Here is a 17,258-nt window from a genome sequence, read left to right on the forward strand (position 1 = left end):
CGCCTCCATGCGCTCTTTAATTCGTCGTGCGCCCCCTTCCCGCCGCTTCCATCTTTGTCACTGGCAGCGAGGCGAGCGCAAGCGGAGTAAGATGAAGCCAGCCAGGAGGCCTCGGTTAGCCAGGAAGTAAGATGGGGGCTGGAGCGCGAGGAACGATTGCCGCTCGGTGACTGGCTCGGGCGGGTGGCCGAGAGGCCCCGCCCCTTGGCCCGAGGGCTTCGCCCGGACACCGTGAGGAGAAGCCGAGGAGGCAGAGCCGGAGCGGGGGTCGAGCGCGAGGCAGCCTGCTAGGGGGCGCGCTGGGGCCGGGGCCGCTGCCTGGGGCCAGGAAGAGAGTGGCTCCTCAGGGGACGGGACGGCGGACGCCCAACCGCCGCCAGGAGGTGAGTGAGGGGCGCGGGGCGGGGCCTATGAAAGGAGGAGGGGCCTAAGCACCCTCTATGGGGGGCTCGTGGGGTGGGGGTGCAAGGTGCGTGATGAAAGCGGGAGCTGATGTTTAGGGACACGAAGAGCCGCCCCCCCGAGATTCGTTTGTAGGGAGGGGAGCAGGTATGTGTGGTGTGTTCAGAGTTGGGGGAAGGGCCCACGATATTTTATTAATTTATTTATACCCCGCCTTTTTCCCCCTGGTGGGACTAAAAACAGAAACAGCTGGCCTCGAGAGGGTGTTGTATTATGTGTGTGTCTGGCCGGGGGTGGTGTCTATGTTATAAGGTTTATGAGAGTGTTGATTACAATGGGGATGGACTCCTATTGGGGTGAGGAGGTCATGTGAAGGGGAAAGGGCCAAAGCACCCCATAGGGAGGAGGTGATGTTGTGGGGAGTAGGCTTGTTCCTGTGAGGCAGATTACCGCGGGGGGGGGAGAGTGGAGAGGAAATAGGGTGAAGGGCGGTCAACAAAGTATTATAGTAATAAATACTAAGTTTCCAGGGCAGGTTACAACTATTAAAGCACAACATTAATATGAAAGCACAACATTAATGTGCAACAAAAACACGAAACTTTTTTAATATAAAAAAAACCAGTTCAAAATTACAAAAGCAAGGTTGGTCATAAAAATATACTTTTGACATCTCAAGTGTCAAAAGTGGAAAACAAAAATGCTACAAGGGGCTTGGAAGAAGAGGGGTGGGAATAGGGATGTGGGCTGCAGATTTGGAGCAGGAGAAAGAGGATTTGGGCATATTAAAAAGAGTATTTGGGGGAGCAGGCAGGGGACCAAGGTGGGTTCATTGGGAACTCTGCACTAGTTTATGGAGGAGCTATGAAGCAGACTAGAATTTTTTGAGCACGTGAGTAGGAGCATGCTAAAGGTACTATTGGGGCTCATAGACTGTGGAGATGAAATTATGTAAGGCTTTGGGTGGGAGGAAGAGAATATGAGAAGGATGCTAGTGCAGTCTTGTAGATTGTATAAGGATAGAAGTTGCTTCTGGAGCACAGGGGTTGCCAACCTTTTGGGGCCCATTTCAACCAGAGAAACTTGCAGGTACCTCCACGCCTGCAATCTCCTCTATTGGCTATAGTAGAATAGGTCTTTCAAGGCTGATTTCAGGGGTGGCAGTGGGGAGAGAAGGGAACCTCCAGGCACCAGAGAAGTCCTCTGAGGTGTCATGTATGCCTTTTGGTACTTCGTTGTCAGCCTCATAGGTGCTGATATCAGTTGTCCATCAATTTCCCCAGCTTATTTTTTCACACAACCATGTGTCTGCTGCATGGTGACAAACCTTGGCGTTTGTCACCTGGAAGCCCTTTCTTTTTCTCCTAAATAAGTTTCTAGTTCATGGATATAAAGAGGTGAAAGCGGTGTCAAAGACTTGAGCATACCTGCCAAAATTACAACCTGCTGAGTGAAACACAGACCACCAGCCATTTATGGTGGCACCTTGGAGCCACAGTCATACTCCTGGTTCTGCTGCCTACCACCAAATGTGACGAGAGAGAGAGTAAACAACCATTCCAGGCAACCCACAATAGGTTGCAAGAGAGCTGCATTGGGCTTTGTGGGTTTCGAAATATGTAGAAATGAGCACAGGAGTTGAGCGGACATATTAGATAATATTTATGCTAATTCCACATACAGCAGTGTGCTGGGGTTGTATTTCTGTAGCACTCTGCAGAGTGTTATATGAATCTTGGTACTTTTGTCCTGCCTTGTGGAATTTTGCTTTGTGATTTGTACTGATATATTTAGCATGTCATCCAACAGTTTGAGAATCTACTCTAGAATTCACAATACCTGACTCTCTTCTTCTCAGTTTTTCTGTGTAATCACGTGACTCTGCAGACTTGCAAGCCATGGCCTTGTTCCATGGTAGGACTTGGTTCCCCACACTGTGAACTGGGGGTGGTGGAGGGAGATGTTGAAGTAGGTGCATTGTAGAAAGGCTCCAGCTACTAACACCACAATATTTGTTTCTTGTTTTGGGGAAAGAAGCTACGTAAATGTTAAACTACTTGGCTACCCTAATTTCCTTTAGCCTTTGCAGAGATGAGTTCAGAATTAAAATTAGCAGTGCCTGCTGCCTTCCCAGTTGTTGGACTTCTTACTGTCCCTCGAGAACTGTGTCAAGTGGGGTGGGCCCTTGCTCAGCTCCTGTTCTGGGCAAGTCCCAGAGCCTTGTCTTTTTTTTTCTCCACTAGAGCACAAAAGCCCCAACTTCATTGGCCAAAGAATCACGTTTAAAGAGAGCTGCAGCTTTTTATAAACTTGGGCTTGTTTATACTGCTGAAGTGAAACATGTCCCTTAAAAAAATAACTGGATTTCTTAGCCTGCTTTTAATAGAAGAATTATATGCAAAGCAGCATTCAAAAAATTAAATACCAGAAACTAACAAAAAGGAACTGAAAATATCAACAAATAAAATGCAACACTATCTTAAAAATAATAAATGCAGACGGCTATATATAAGCCAGCAGGCTGTAGAGAATGGGGGTGGTGAGAAATGTTTAAGATATGGTGATGGTCACGACCTCAGATAGCTTTAGAGAGTTAGCCAAGTTCATAAAGTTCAGCAGACAGTGATACTTAAGACTATTGAGCTCCATTCCAGCTATGTATGAGAATAACAGGAGGGACAACTGATCTCCACAGGAAGGGAATTCAAAACTGAGGCACTGCTACCACCACAAAGGTCTTACTTTGTGTCACCACCCTACAGGCCATACCTGTCAGGGGGACCATGAGCAGGTCCTCCCTTGATAACCTTGGAGCATCTTCTTGATGGCAAGTACTGAGGAAAGTGTTCCTTTAAATACTTGAGTCTCAAGCTCTTCAGGGCTTTAAGTACCAGTGGCGTATTATCTCTGTCTTGCTGCCGTGCATAACGACATGACAGCTACATTCTGCATGAGCTGCAGCTTCCCAACCATCTTCAAGAATAGCCCTGGGGTATGGAATCCCTAAAAGCATCCAGCTGGCCACTGGTGGATTAGAAAGACTCCGTTCTTAGAGTTTGGCTAAGAAGTGGATTTCTACCATGTAGCAGCCACCACTAAGGAAACTGCATCTCAGCTGATTTGTAAACAAAGTGCAAGGCTACATCAGTGAATCTTACAAGGGAAGGAAGATGTGGGAGAATAGGATTTCTGAGTTTGTGGAGGATTCTAACCATTTCAGATGAATAAGCCAATAGATTTTATTATCAGGGTCATTAGCCCTTATGGCAGCAGTTCTCAACCGGTGGGTCCCCAGATGATGTTGGACTACAACTCCCATCATTCCTGAGCTCTGGCCTTGCTAGGGGTGATGAGAGTTGTAGTTCAACAAAATCTGGGGACCCACAGGTTGAGAAAGGCTGTCGTATGGTCTTGTGTGCATCCTATGTCTTAACCTCTTTGTTGCTCTGCTTACACCTCCTAAGTGCTGCCCACAGAGGCCAGGTCTCACTTAAAATGTATTGACACAAGTCTACAGTATTTGCTAGCTGCTGGTCCACAATTTACATTTGCAATTTTGGAAGAACGGGTTAGTAAAAAAAAATAAGCTAATAATCTGAAGACTTATTTGTAAGTTTGCCATATTTTGCGCTTCAAATGACGTTTAGGCTAGCCTTCATCTGCAGCAGGTGGAAGAGTGTGTGTGTGTTGGGGGGTATATTTTAAAGCTGCCTGAAAATAGAAAATCAGCAGAGTAGGGAAAAGGCCTTGGTTGAACTAGAACCTCTTTCCTGGTGGCTTAATTAATTTCCTATTTTCAGGGAGCATTTTCCATCCTATTTGGTCGCAGCAGAGGGAGAGATAGGAAGCCAGGCTTCCATCAGCCCTGCTGTGGAGGGTCTAATTCCACTTGACACCTCTTCACTTTTTTCATTCCAGAATCATTGAACTGGAAGGGGTTCAAAGGTCAACCCCTGCCAATGAAGGAAATCTTAGTAACTTTAAGAGCTTCTGCTGGAGCTGGGGAGGACCTTGAGCCTTGGCAAGCCGCTGCCTATCAGAATAGATCGTAATGGGCTAAATGGACATTGATCTGGCTTGGCATAAGCCAGCTTCTTGCATTCCTATGCACACAGCTATAAATGACTGAATAGGACACATTTTCTTGGTTAGAGATGTGAAGGAGAGGAGCACGATGGTCAAAGAAAAATGTGACTTGAGGAAGCTCCCTCTTCCATCCGCAGAAAGTCCAACTTTGCCCTGTGGATGGACTTTGGTCTGTGCAGCTGAGATGGAATGTAGAACTGAATATCAGAATGGGGTTGTTTATGCAGATTTCTGAGAATTTCAGCTGTCATTTAAAATCAGGTTTCTAGTCTTCAGGACTGTAGAGCAAAACCTACAATATTTTAGGTTTTGCAAAGGCATAAATGGTAGAGAGCATATCATCTACAGTGGGGTGAGATTCTTGCCATGCTGGTCGCCATAGCTCTCTTCTCTGCCTTACCTCCATCCCCTGTTAACACATAGTGCTTATTATGAAATATAATCTGTTCTCTTTACTTTACAGAAGGTTGGTGTCAGGAAGGGAAGAACTCTGACAGTTTGGCAATAGCTGGGAACTCAACATGCATGGGGAGAGGATCTCATCTTTGCCCACGAATCCTCCTGCACTACATGTTCAGTAAAAGGTACCATTTAGTAGCTACAATTTTTGCCTCTCCTTAGATGAGTTCTGTTGGGAAGAAGGGAGATATATAAATCCAATAAATAAACATCTCTTCATCCAGAATTTTGTGCTGCTTGAGAATGACTCGGTTCAGGCATCATGCAGCAGGCAAGCCAAAGAGCCGAAATAAAGTCCAGCAGGGGAATGGTCTCCCAGCCTCACTTTTTGGAACAATCATCAATATAAGAAAGGGGCCACTACTACGTGGCATGCCTAATTCCCATTCCTAATAGCTTGTTGAAAAAGGACATTGAGGTCAATTTGTACTGAAAGCTGCCATTAACTTTTAGTGTCTTTATGTTCTTTTAGTTTATGCTGATTCCTAGTCCTTGTGTTTGTTGGGATATTTCTGATGCCAAAAAAAAAAATAAAAAAATTCTGCAATTACACCATGGCATTTTGGAAGTGCAGCCCTGATAGCCCTGCAAATTAAGTAGCTGTGCCTGATTGATACAGCACACTCCATTTTCAGAATTTGAATATTTTGCTTGCAAAATTATCAGCAATTTTTTAAAAGTGATGAACTTTACATCAAATGTATTGGCATAGTCCTCCCATCATTACCCCAGTTCAGACATCATATTCTAATTCCCCAAATCATGGCTTTCAGCACATGTCTAATCAGAGGTAAATCCCACTGAACTTTGTGGAACTTACTCCCAGTTAAGCAGAGCTACTATTGGAGCCTTAGAAGATCTGGAACGTGCTTCAGGTGTGTGTGCATGCTTCTCCCCTTGTGCTCACTGATTCCTCCATTCCCAAGTTTCTTCTGTTAATAGTTTGTTGTGTTGTCTGAAGTAGAGGTAGCACTTGCCTCCAATCCCTGGTTGGAAACCCTTGTTTTAAAGCTCAGGGCACTGGACATTGTAGCAAACTATGGCTAGAAAATACTTGGAAATGGAAGAAGGGAACTGGAGTCCTTGCCAGAAAGAGGGAATCAAAGACAGGAGCTTATGTCACATTCCCACATCTCCAAACTGGTTTGGGAGAATTGTCAAAACTGAGTCATCTGGAGGGCATCAGGTTTGCAAAGGCTGGTCTAGAGAATAAAATGAATTTATCCGAGCTACACAGGTAAAACCTGAACATGGACCCGCCCAGTTTTCTTTCAATCCACTTCTGGGAAAGCTGTCAGGAAAGAGACCTTGGCTTTCTTCCCAGCAAATGGGCAGGTTTTCTAGAAGAGCCAGTTTAAGGTTGTGTTGTGAACTCAGAAGCAGTATGGACACCGTTGCTCCTGAGACTTTCATTGCTGCTCTAAAGGAGTAAGAAATGGAATGAAACATTCTGAGAAAATACTGACTACTAGTTTATATAGTTTGGCCCTGTCTTCTCAAAAGACAAATGTGTGAGGTTTTTTGTGACTTGAGAAACAAACAAAAAAAGCAAAAGCAAAACAATTAAAGCAATAACCTTTAAGAATGCTGTAGCATTTGGAATCTGCTTGAGACTGTACTGAAAAGAAATACTGCAAGTTGTATCTATTATGTGAATTAGGCCAGTTTGCACAGAAATCTTGTTTTGCATAATTCTGGTGAAAGGTGATGGTTGGGCAAATAGCTGAGGTTCTCACTGTTACTGCTGCTGCACCATCACTGAAAATCATAGAAATCAAAGTGAACACTATAAAAGATTGCAGCACCTGGGAACTGCAAAGGATGGCAACTAGGTTATATGGTGCTCAGCTGATTAATCAGTTTGTTTTATTTAAAATGTGCCCTCAACTGGGTGGCAGATTTTTTCAGTATCTTTCACACAATTTAAAGGAGCTAGCAAAACCAGGTGATGTATGCCATCTTAGAGGCATTCCTACTTCTCTTATAGGAGGAAATGCCCATCTGCCTGCTAGGGCCTGTGAATACATAATCTGAAACTGGAAGAGAGTGCCTTTGTCACAACTGCTATCATCTGCAAATTTATGGAGACTTGATAACATTCATATAATTATAAATCAGCAGCAATTTCTTTTAATTGGGTGGCAATCCTAATCAAAACCTTTTGAGAGCTAATATTCTGTAGAATTGCTTTCCATGGACTTCTAGAATTGGCTCACAGCACAAACGCCATGTGAGTTTGAGAGATTGTGCTGGCTGTGACTGATGGGAGTTATGATCCAAAAGATCCAGTCCTAAACATTTGGAGGGCATTGGTTTGACGAAAGCTGCTGTGAGGCCTGGCTGATGGTTGATTAAATACTGTGGGCAGGTTTGGGCAGCTGAGCCTTAATCCCAAATGAGCAGTTTGTCTAGGAATAATCAGTGTATCCTTTCTGCCTCATTACTAGGGGGCGTCAGCCATGGAGGACAAGCGCAACATCCAGATCATTGAGTGGGAGCACCTGGACAAGAAGAAATTCTACGTCTTTGGCGTCTGCATGACCATGATGATCCGGGTCAGTGTGTACCCCTTCACACTTATCCGGACGCGGCTGCAGGTCCAGAAGGGAAAGAGCCTCTACAATGGGACCTTTGACGCTTTTGTCAAGATCCTGCGGGCAGAAGGGGCAGCTGGGCTCTACCGGGGTTTCTTGGTCAACACCTTCACCCTAATCTCAGGCCAGTGCTACGTGACGACGTACGAGCTCACTCGCAAGTACTTCTCTCAGTACACCAGCAGTAACACAGTCAAGTCTCTGTTGGCCGGTGGCTCAGCCTCCCTCGTGGCCCAGAGCATCACGGTGCCCATCGATGTGATCTCCCAGCATTTGATGATGCAACGGAAAGGCGAGACCATGGGCCGGTTCAGAGTGCAGACCCACGAGGGGAAACGGTTCCCGGTCTTCGGACAAACGCGGGACATCATCGCGCAGATCTTCAAGACCGACGGGCTGAAGGGGTTCTACAGGGGCTATGTGGCCTCCCTACTCACTTACATTCCCAACAGCGCCGTCTGGTGGCCCTTCTACCATTTCTATGCAGGTGAGAAACAAAAGCAGTCTTTGGACTTCCCTTCTGTTCGTTTCTCTGGCAGTGATCAGAACTCACCCTCTGCCTTTGCAAGCTCTATGCAGGCTGGGACCAGAGGAACTGCAGGAACTGCTCCCATACAAACCCCAGTCCACATGTTAAGAATGCCAATCTGGCCCCTGCTCCCAGCTGCCTCCTACCTTCTGAGATGGCGTCAGTAGTGGTGACTGAAACCAGAACCTTTTAGGAACCAGATCCCAATTTAGTTCAGAGATTGTGGAACTCCTTCCCCAGATGTGTTTGGCAAGCATCTCATTTTTCTCTTTTACGACTGAAAGCATATATTGTCAACTCAAACCATCATTCATTTGTTATTACGGTGTTATTATCTGCTCTTCACCTTAAGTTTCCAGGGCAGGTTACAGCAATTAAAGCACAACATTAATATTAAAACACAATATTGCGCAATGTTAAAAACAGCTTTAAACAACTTAAAAATTACAATAATAAGTTGCTAAGAAGACACATCCTGGGTCGCAACCCCCATGTTACTTGCTGAGCTCTTTTTTATTGTTGTGGGGTGTGTGGGGGGGGTTGCATGAATTTAAGTTGCTTTTACAAGTAAGACCTGCAACAAAATGTTGCCGTAAGAGGCATTGTCCCATACAAGGCTCCTTCCAATTTCAAACAAGAGCCTTGTAGCACTGTTGAGGCCTCTTGCAGAGGAGTTTCAGGAAGTGGGAAAGGGTCACAGCCTCTGCTGTGTTGTATAACTCTAGAGGGATTAGGTGAAGGGCTGGCTGCCAGCCCCAAACCTGAGTAATTAAATGCTATATAGGCTTGTCTGAGGTGAAAGAGAAAATATGCCCTTTTAACCTTTTCTCTTAACTTTCCCTGCATACTGCAGGGAAGGGAGTTATGCCCCCCAACCCTATTCCTCCCCTTTTCCAAAGGTACAAGCTGTTGTAGAGATGAGTCAGCCAACTACCTCTCTCCCACTGCCCTCCATCATTCTCCTTTTCCTTTTTCAGTTGATACTTAACATTTCTGTGTCTCAACCATAATTTAATTTATAGACAACCAGTCGTGTCTGATGTCTGGTTCCTTTGCGCACACAGACACAATCCATTTCCCCCCTCCTCCGGGGTAGAAGTGAGAGCTGCCTATGGAAAATAATGGAGAAATCCAGGATTTTAGCATAGGTGATTAGGCAGCAGTATATCCCACTCCATCTCCAAAGGTAGCAGCGAAGGAAAGAGAGCTTTTATTTGGCATTCTGTGTCTGGAACTGGAACTTCCAAATTCACAGTGGGGTGAGTTAGTATTACTTATCCCTATAGGCTCAATTGTTGTCAACATTCCATACCTTCTAGAGGCTTACAGGCCTTTGTGAACCTGTTTACTGGGCTTTAAATGTTTTTTTAAAAAATAATTTGAGCCACCTTGGGAACCGGTTGGTGTAAAGGCTGTATATTAGTTCCCCTCCCCCCACCCAATAATTGGTTTTGAGCTTTTGTTGGAAAAGCCTATCTGTTGAATGCATGTGCACATCTGAAATGTGAATGCCAAGGAAAGCTCAAGACTATTAGCTGGTTTTGCTACAGAAGGCTATTGCAGCTAAGGGTATGTATACAAAAAGCCAAGTGGCCATGTTGCTTCTTCAGGGGGGAAAAACCTGTGGTATGAGTAAAAAGACTCCTTGATTAGCATAAGCCCCAGAATTGCAATGTATTCTGCAACCTTTCAGTCTTTATGGAACTCTTCTCCAAACCAAGTACTGGGTATAACCCCCTTTCCCTGAAACAACAAAGAAGAAGGGTGGTAGAGAAAATACATTGCTGGGTATGATGGTAGCTCCTGTTTGCTAGTTGTGACAGTCTTGAGATGGAAAGGAAGAAGCATTTTGCAGATTTAATTAGGTTAGACTGTGCCTGGAGCCCACAAGTCCCGTACTGCAGCAAGACATCCTGTGATAAATAAACAATGGCTGCTCTTTGTTGACTAAAAGGTGGGGAGAGAACATGAAAGTTTGTATGTTACTCTGGGATTACCATTTTTAAAACTGGACTTAAATATGATACTGTCTCACTATCCTGTGTGTGGATTAGGAAAAAACATTTGATACAAGTTCATATAAAACAGCCAGCCACTAAAGGGTTCTGTCTTTCCTTTTTATTTAAATGCTTTGCCTGTTGCAGTTGGAAAACATTTGGCAAAGCACCAGTAATCTAAAACAGAAAAATGTCACTTCGGACCATCCCTGCCAGATCTGAGTTTTCCATCCAGCCCAGCCTTTTCCCCCTAATAGCAGCTACCAAACAGGTGCTTCCAGTTAGGACCAGAAGGCAGCAGCCCTCCCCTGTGCTCTGTCTTCACCACCAGCACAGTGAGGTAGATTGCCCCTGACTGTGGAAGCACAAATGGCACAACATATATGTTGGTATACATAACCTGGCTCTCACTCCTCTTTCCAGAACAGCTTTCCAGCCTGACACCCAAGGACTGTCCACACTTGCTCCTCCAAGCCATATCTGGGCCAATGGCTGCTGCAACAGCTTCCACTCTCACCAACCCCATGGATGTCATCCGGGCTCGCGTGCAGGTAAGAGCATCCTACGGCCGAATAAAGCATCGTTTTAAATGATTACCTTGGCAGGGGCTCACGGTAGACTAGGCGTTCCTTGGTGGCCTCTCCTGTGCTTGAACTAGATGACCTTCAAATTACTTTCCAGCTTTGTGATCCTGTCCATGTATTCAGGTCTCGTACTTTACAGGTAAATTTCACCATTTTGAGTCCTGCTCAGAAATGGAAGGATGCTGAGGCACTGGTGAAGTTTGGTTCTGTTAGCTGGTCCCAGTCAGCAGCCTCTAGTGTCTGCATTGTGGACTAACTCTAGCTTCTAGTCAGAATCTTCAAGGGCAGGCCCTCAAATAATGCAGTGTGGTAGTTTAACCTAGAGTTTTCCAGAGTACAGATCGCTCTATTGAGGAGGTGGTTGCAGGTGGTGCCGCAGCCTTGACTCATGAAAGGCGCTCTGCGGCTGCTTGGGTCTTTAGTGGGAAAGCTGGATTCAAGACCACCTCCAGAAGGTATGTTTGAATGTTGAGGGCAGCCTTTTCCAGATATTTTGGACTACAACTTCAAGTCAGCCAGGTTGGGCATTTATTTCTGCCAGAGTACTGAAGCTCAACTGATTCATACTGTACTTTCAAGGCATTCAGAGTGCATCAGTCATTTAGTGTGAGGTAGAAAAGCACCTGATTTGGGGAGAGCTGTGGAGAGTCATCCCTCATGTACCACTGCATTTCTGATTAATCCTGAGCATCTCTGAAACGCAGCATCAGGGTCTGCTCCAGTCAGGCTGCCCTCCCACTACCACCGTAGGGCCATCTTTACCTTTCATGTAAGTTGTTTTAGAATTGGGTGCCCACGCAGAAAGGCAGTATATAACACAACAAATAAGCAAACATGACGTTGGCCCAGGCTCTTGTAGGTGACAGGGCAGTATCTTGGCAACTGCACATCTAGGCCAGCCACACTTTGTGGGCCCCAGGCCAGGCTGTTGAAAGCTTTATAGCTGAGGGTTCTGAAGTAGCCATGTGTTATCTTGGCTACTTGTGCGTGAAAGGCAGTCTTGCTTTAAAATATGTAAATAAAATAGAAATACAATGAAAACATTGAAAAGAGAATGAATTTGGCACAATTCCATTGTTTCTGTAACTTACCGTATTGGCCCAAATATAAGCCACACTCCCCCCCCCCCCAATTCTGACTGTGAAAAGTTAAAGTGCGGCTTGTATTCGCAACCTTACCAAAATTGGCTGAAACAGACATAGTGAACCCTGCCCTTAACTCGTTTAACTCCTGCTGGAGTCCTGGCGAGCGGGGGTGGCAGGTGCTGCCACTTCGTGCTTCCCACTGTTCGTCTCTGCTGCTGTGGGCGAGGGGTTGCCCGCCCTGTGCCGGGAGCAGTGGGGCTGCCATGCCACCGCCATGCGATCCCCCTCTGCCTGCCCCGCCGCTCGCCACTCCGGACATAGGGCGGGCAACCCTGGCTCCATTAACAGTGGCGGGGAAGGCAGAGGGGGATCACATGGCAGTGCTGCCATGGCAGCCCCTACCGGCACTTGCTGTCCCACCCCGCCTAACGTAGTGTGAGGCGAGCTGCGTCCCCCCCTCAGAATGTCTCTTCTTGCCCATCTGGCCACCACTGCTGTTTCTATTTCTTTCCAATTTTATATTGAATTTTAAAGGTGCAGCTTATTTGCGGCTTATATTCAGGGCAATATGGTATCTTGGGCTTTTCTTAGCATTGAATATGGTTGTTTTGATGGGAGGGGTGGGTCGTAGAAGCATAGAATTGTTGAGCTTGATGGGACCCCAAGTGTCATCTAGTCCTACTCCCTGCAGTGCAAGAATCTCAGCTAAATGGTACATGACAGGCGGCCACTCAATCTCTGCTTAAAAACCACCAAGGAAGGAGAGTCCACTATCTCTCTTGGGAGTATATTCCACTGTCAAAGAGCTCGTAACATCAGAAAGCTCTTAACTGATGTTTAGCTGGAATCTCCTTTCTTGTAACTTGAATCCTTTGGTTCGGTTCCTAGCTTCTGGAGCAGGAGAAAACAAGCTTGCTTGGTTTGTCCAGTTTTTTCTCCTGTGTTGTTTCCATGTGAACCTCTGACTTTGTGGCTGTTCTTTTCTCCCGCTCAGGTGGAAGGCAAGAGCTCCATTGTTCTCACTTTCAAGCAGCTGGTAGCAGAGGAAGGGCCCTGGGGCCTGATGAAGGGCCTCTCGGCCCGCATCATCTCCGCCACCCCTTCCACCATTGTCATCGTGGTGGGCTACGAGACTCTGAAGAAACTGAGCCTCCGTCCAGAGTTGGTGGACTCAAGGCACTGGTAGCAAAACTGGGGAAGGGGGAGTCGGACTTGGTTGTAATCTCTTGGACCATTGGCATGGTTGAAAAGCCACCAAAAAGTGAGCACAGAGAGCTTTCTAACAAGTATTTGTTAGTGAAGGATTAAATGCAAAGGACAGTATATAAAAAGTCCCCTTCCCCAGTATTTGTCTACCCCTTTGGATTGATTGCAGCATTCTGTAAAAGAAAGCACCTACTGTAAAAACTCCTTGCTCATATGTGAAGGAATCCCTGCGCCTCTTCTTTTTTCCTTTTTGAATTAAAAGGAAACACACCACAACTAAACGAATGAAGCAAAACAACACGATCTTCTGAAAACGCGTTTTTATTCTTCATTTTGCCAAATTCCTACCTTGGAAGACTTTGTGCAATTTGCCGCCGCCACCCGTGAGCTGCAGAAACTGCCACTTGCAGCAGCAACAGTACACACCTCCTGGAAAGAAGTCATTAGTAAAAAAAAAAAAAAAAGTCCCCTCAGATACCCCTCCAAAACATCTACAGATTTAAGATTTGAAAGCGGGGAGATATACCAAAAGCAAGGAGTTCCTTTTGAGAGTCTGCAGCAGTAGAGGTGCACAGTTGTACTTTTGGTACGTGCATGTATCTTCTGGGATTAAAGTCCTCTCTGGGGAGGACGCACCCTTTATTCTGTGGCCTTTGCAAATGTGAGTGTTAAAAAAGGAAGAAGATTCCTATCCTAAAATTGTTTCCCCTTTTCTTTTAAGCACAATGAAATCTGCTTCCCCCCCCCCCTTTTAGGATTCATCTGAAAGGCAGAACATAATTATCTTGCTGAAAAGAGTTGTATAATACTTCCTTTTTGATCTTTGTACAAGTATGTCCCAATCACTGAATGAGTGTTTCATGAAAGTGTAGTAACTGGGAAGGAGCTCTACACCTGCTTTTGCAGAGGGCAAGAGCGGAAGCTTCTCCTTTTGTCTGGGCAGGGCAGCCTGTTGAGACTGCAGCCCTTTGCAGGTCTGGCTCCACCTTGGTTGAAGTTATTTTGCGTTCCTGTTTCCGATCTAAGAGCTTTCAGCTGTTGGGCTAGTAGGAGAAGCAGGGCAACCCCCTTTCCAGTGATGGGCGTATTTCCATTTTGTCCTCACATCTTGCTTCTGTCACTATTTTTTCTATTGTGACTGGTGCTGATTCTGCACGTTATTTTTTTTTTTACCTTGCTCCCCTGTGTCCACGGTGCTTTTGTAGCTATGTAAGCCTGTGAAAGGCTGCCATTTGGGGAGTAGAGGTGGTAATACCATGTTGGAAGTAAATTCACTTGTTTTAAAATGGATTACGGGGGTGGGCATCTTTGGAAGCAATACAGGGGAGGTGATATTCTCTGCACTTTGGACCTTTTCTCTAAAGTAAGCAATGTTTTTTTTAAATATATAAATATATATTAACTTGGATCAGAGTTTACTCTAGTGCCATAATCAGGAACCAAGAAAGGGGCTATGGATGGACCTTGTACTCTGCAAATAAGTAAACCCTGTAAGTTTCTGTAGGGTTCTTTAAGTAAACCCTGTAAACACTGTACTGTGGAATTTTTTTGGCATGTTGTGGGCCCTGGAAGCAGAATATGTGGGCCAGTGTGTCCCTCCCCAACCCTCTTCTGATGCCTTTCCTGCTCCCCTGAACCTAAATGCACCCCAGGCTGAGGCAGGGAGGTGTGCTGTCCCAGAAAAGGGATGGGGCAGGGGGTAGAACTAAAGGGCAGGAAAGTAAGAGGGGTGAAATACCCCAAACTTGGCCAAAATCAGCTGTAATTAGACAAAAGTCTTGGACCTATCACCATAAGGTTTTGTACCCCATATTCTTGGTTTAGTTCTTAGTGAGGCGGTAAGACATGTGCCTCGGGTGTAGTAGTGCAGGTGGAGGCTCACATGACTTTCCCCCCATATTTAAACCTCACAAAACCCTGTCCATAGAAAGCCAGTTTGCTAGTTGAGCTTCCTTCTTAATGGGTGGTCACTCCCCCCCCCTTTTTAAATAGAGGACCAGTCCATGTGAGCCCCTCCTGAATCTGAAATGGTACAGCCCAGATAAGGTTTCCTACTCAGTCTGTTAGAACTAGGCCTTTGAGTGTGGCATGGGCTTCTGTTGGTTCCAGTGGTGACCTGTTGGAGGACTGAAGGATCCCCCCCCCGGGGGGGTTTAATAAAGCAAATAAAATTAGGTGACCTTGGAGTCCTCATGCTGCACGCTTATTTCATAGTCGGCAAATGCACAGGGAGCAGAACCAGGCCCACATTTTGGCTGCCTAGGAGTAGTGTTGACTGTGCAGAATACCCCCAACATGCCGGGAATTGTGTTGAATTTGATTTTTGCCAAGTGGGAGGCATTTTTGACTCCCCTTCCCTTGGTAAGAGCAGCAGTCAAAACATATTTCCTTCTCTTAATTTGTACACTTTTCTGTATTTTTAAGTTTCACAATAAACCTCCATTGCATTTTGCAATTGTCTTTGATGGGAGGTTGTTTACATGGTGATGTGTTAAGAGCACCTAGATGGTGTGGTGGATTAGCTTTTTCTGCGGAAGGGGTGGCTAACCCTTGATCCAAGGGCCTGATGTACTCCACCAGGTAAAATTGTCTTCCCCTTTGGTGGCAAAAGAATAAAATAAAGTAGGCACAATGTCCTGCATACTTGCATGCAAGTGTGTGTGCTATAGTGTGGGGTGCCACACCCACTACTTTTTGCAGCCTCCTGGAGGGTCTCAAAAAACATTAGCCTCTCCTATTTCTAAGCTAAAGTGGCAAAGGAAGATTATTATAATCTCAGGGGAGTTGGATGGTTTAATGCCCTACCCCTTCGAAAAGCTGCTGTGATGGTTTTGCAGTGGTGTTACTTATGTCAGTTCATCTGCTATACGACCAACCCTTATGAAAATGCTTGGAGCCTTATAAGTGGATTGTATATAGAGTAGCCGATCCCTCGTGCTGGTTAAATGATGAGCGGTTTGTGGCATGTGTTTTTCCTGGTGAGGTCCTATGCATATCTCAAGTACAAATAACCACTTTGGGCTGAAATCTCATTCCATTCTTTATCTTGACTTTGTTTTTTAAAGTGCAATGATACTCTGAATTAATTATTTTTGTTTCCAGTCTTTAGCACACAGAGAATCTGTAGGGAGCTCCGTTGAACGGATCTGAGGAAGCTGTAGTGACTACCTTTAAAACAGATGCAAACATGATCTGAGCATGGGGGTGCGTAGGGCCAACAGGAAATCTTCGACAGCCACAAGAAGTGAGGATTTGCCTGTCCATGTCTTCTCTAAATGGGAAAAAATTCCAAGCGATCTCCGATATCTGTGCCTGCTGTTTCAATATGGAGTTTGAATGTATTTGTGTACATTAAAACAGGTTTCAATTTTGCACTGTAATACGTAAGTCTTTGAAGTGTAATTAAAGTTTTTATTATTTATTTGACCCTTTTCCTGGTGAATCTTCTTTTGCTTATGATGTGGAAACAAATGACCTTTTATGCTCAACAGGGATGAAATGCTCCAAAATCAGGAGTGGGTAAATATTTGGCCCCCCAGATGTTGTTGAACTGACAACACTGATCAACCTTCGCCAGCATGGCCTATGGTCAAGGGTGGTTGGCGATGACATCCAATAACATCTTGACAGACATATGTTCCCTGTTCCTGCTTTAAAACAATGGCTTTCCAACTGCTTCTAAGCTAGCCTGGGGATTTGGAAGATTCTTGGGCACTGAAAAGATGGCCTGTGGATGAGCAGAATTCACCACAAGATAGTTTGCTCTGCTTTTTAGTGATCTTTCCCTACTAGAGCAGCTGGAAATGAAAATGAGGTATTTTTTAGCATAACTGCCGTTTATATGGGGTGGTGGTGAGGTCAGACAAATCTCTCCAGCTTCCTGTGTGACTTGTGTGTGCACACTCCCTAACCCTTTGCACTGTGTACAGGTTCCATGCGGGTACTTGGGGGTCCTGGGGCAGCTGAGTCAGTGAATTTACTGAGGCACAGTGCCAATCCAAGATTTCTGGCTCTTGCTCTCCATCATTCCTTTGCATGTTGAGATTTCCCTCTCACATGCTCTCTTTTGTCAGTTTGCTGTTTTGTGCAGCGTGATGTTCTCACAGTGCCCAACCAGATTTAATCTGGGAAACCCATAAACGGAACCTGAGTGCAATAGCACCCTCCCCACCTGCAATTCCTAGCAGCTGGTATTCAAAAGGCATACTGCCTAGAACATTGAAGGTAGATCCAAGCCATTCAGAGCCCCACTTCACTTTTAAAGCCATCGTAGGCAGGGCCTGCTTTTAACTGGCCATTCCAGCCAGCCACTGAAA

General features: G+C 45.5%; 1 protein-coding gene across 6 annotated transcripts; it reads left to right on the plus strand.

Moving 5' to 3' along the window:
- Positions 1–6: 6 nt before the first annotated feature.
- On the plus strand, positions 7–16,368 carry SLC25A44 (solute carrier family 25 member 44). 6 transcript variants are annotated; one of them, XR_014542435.1, is made up of 6 exons: positions 109–383; positions 4,952–5,072; positions 7,395–8,028; positions 10,491–10,618; positions 12,731–13,603; positions 16,045–16,368. XR_014542435.1 is itself a non-coding variant. In XM_083590493.1 (5 exons), the coding sequence occupies exons 3-5, from the start codon at positions 7,407–7,409 to the stop codon at positions 12,920–12,922; spliced, it is 942 nt and encodes a 313-aa protein (XP_083446619.1). In that variant the 5' UTR covers positions 7–383; positions 4,952–5,072; positions 7,395–7,406; the 3' UTR covers positions 12,923–16,368. The 6 variants fall into 6 exon arrangements, 4 of the variants coding, with proteins under 4 accessions (XP_083446619.1, XP_083446617.1, XP_083446620.1 ...); XR_014542436.1 differs by having other exon boundaries at positions 123–383; positions 10,496–10,618; XM_083590493.1 differs by having other exon boundaries at positions 7–383; positions 12,731–16,368.
- The last annotated feature ends 890 nt before the right edge of the window (positions 16,369–17,258 follow it).

The sequence above is a fragment of the Podarcis filfolensis genome, assembly GCF_964270895.1.
Source record: "Podarcis filfolensis genome assembly, chromosome: 16".
In the NCBI taxonomy this organism is placed as follows: Eukaryota; Metazoa; Chordata; class Lepidosauria; order Squamata; family Lacertidae; genus Podarcis; species Podarcis filfolensis.

Coding starts and splice junctions, on each gene's coding strand:
- SLC25A44 (XM_083590491.1), top strand. CDS start 7,407: ATGGAGGACAAGCGCAACATCCAGATCATTGAGTGGGAGCACCTGGAC. Junction 8,029..10,495: donor CTTCTACCATTTCTATGCAG/GTGAGAAACAAA, acceptor TTTCCAGAACAG/CTTTCCAGCCTGACACCCAA. Junction 10,619..12,730: donor TCATCCGGGCTCGCGTGCAG/GTAAGAGCATCC, acceptor TCTCCCGCTCAG/GTGGAAGGCAAGAGCTCCAT.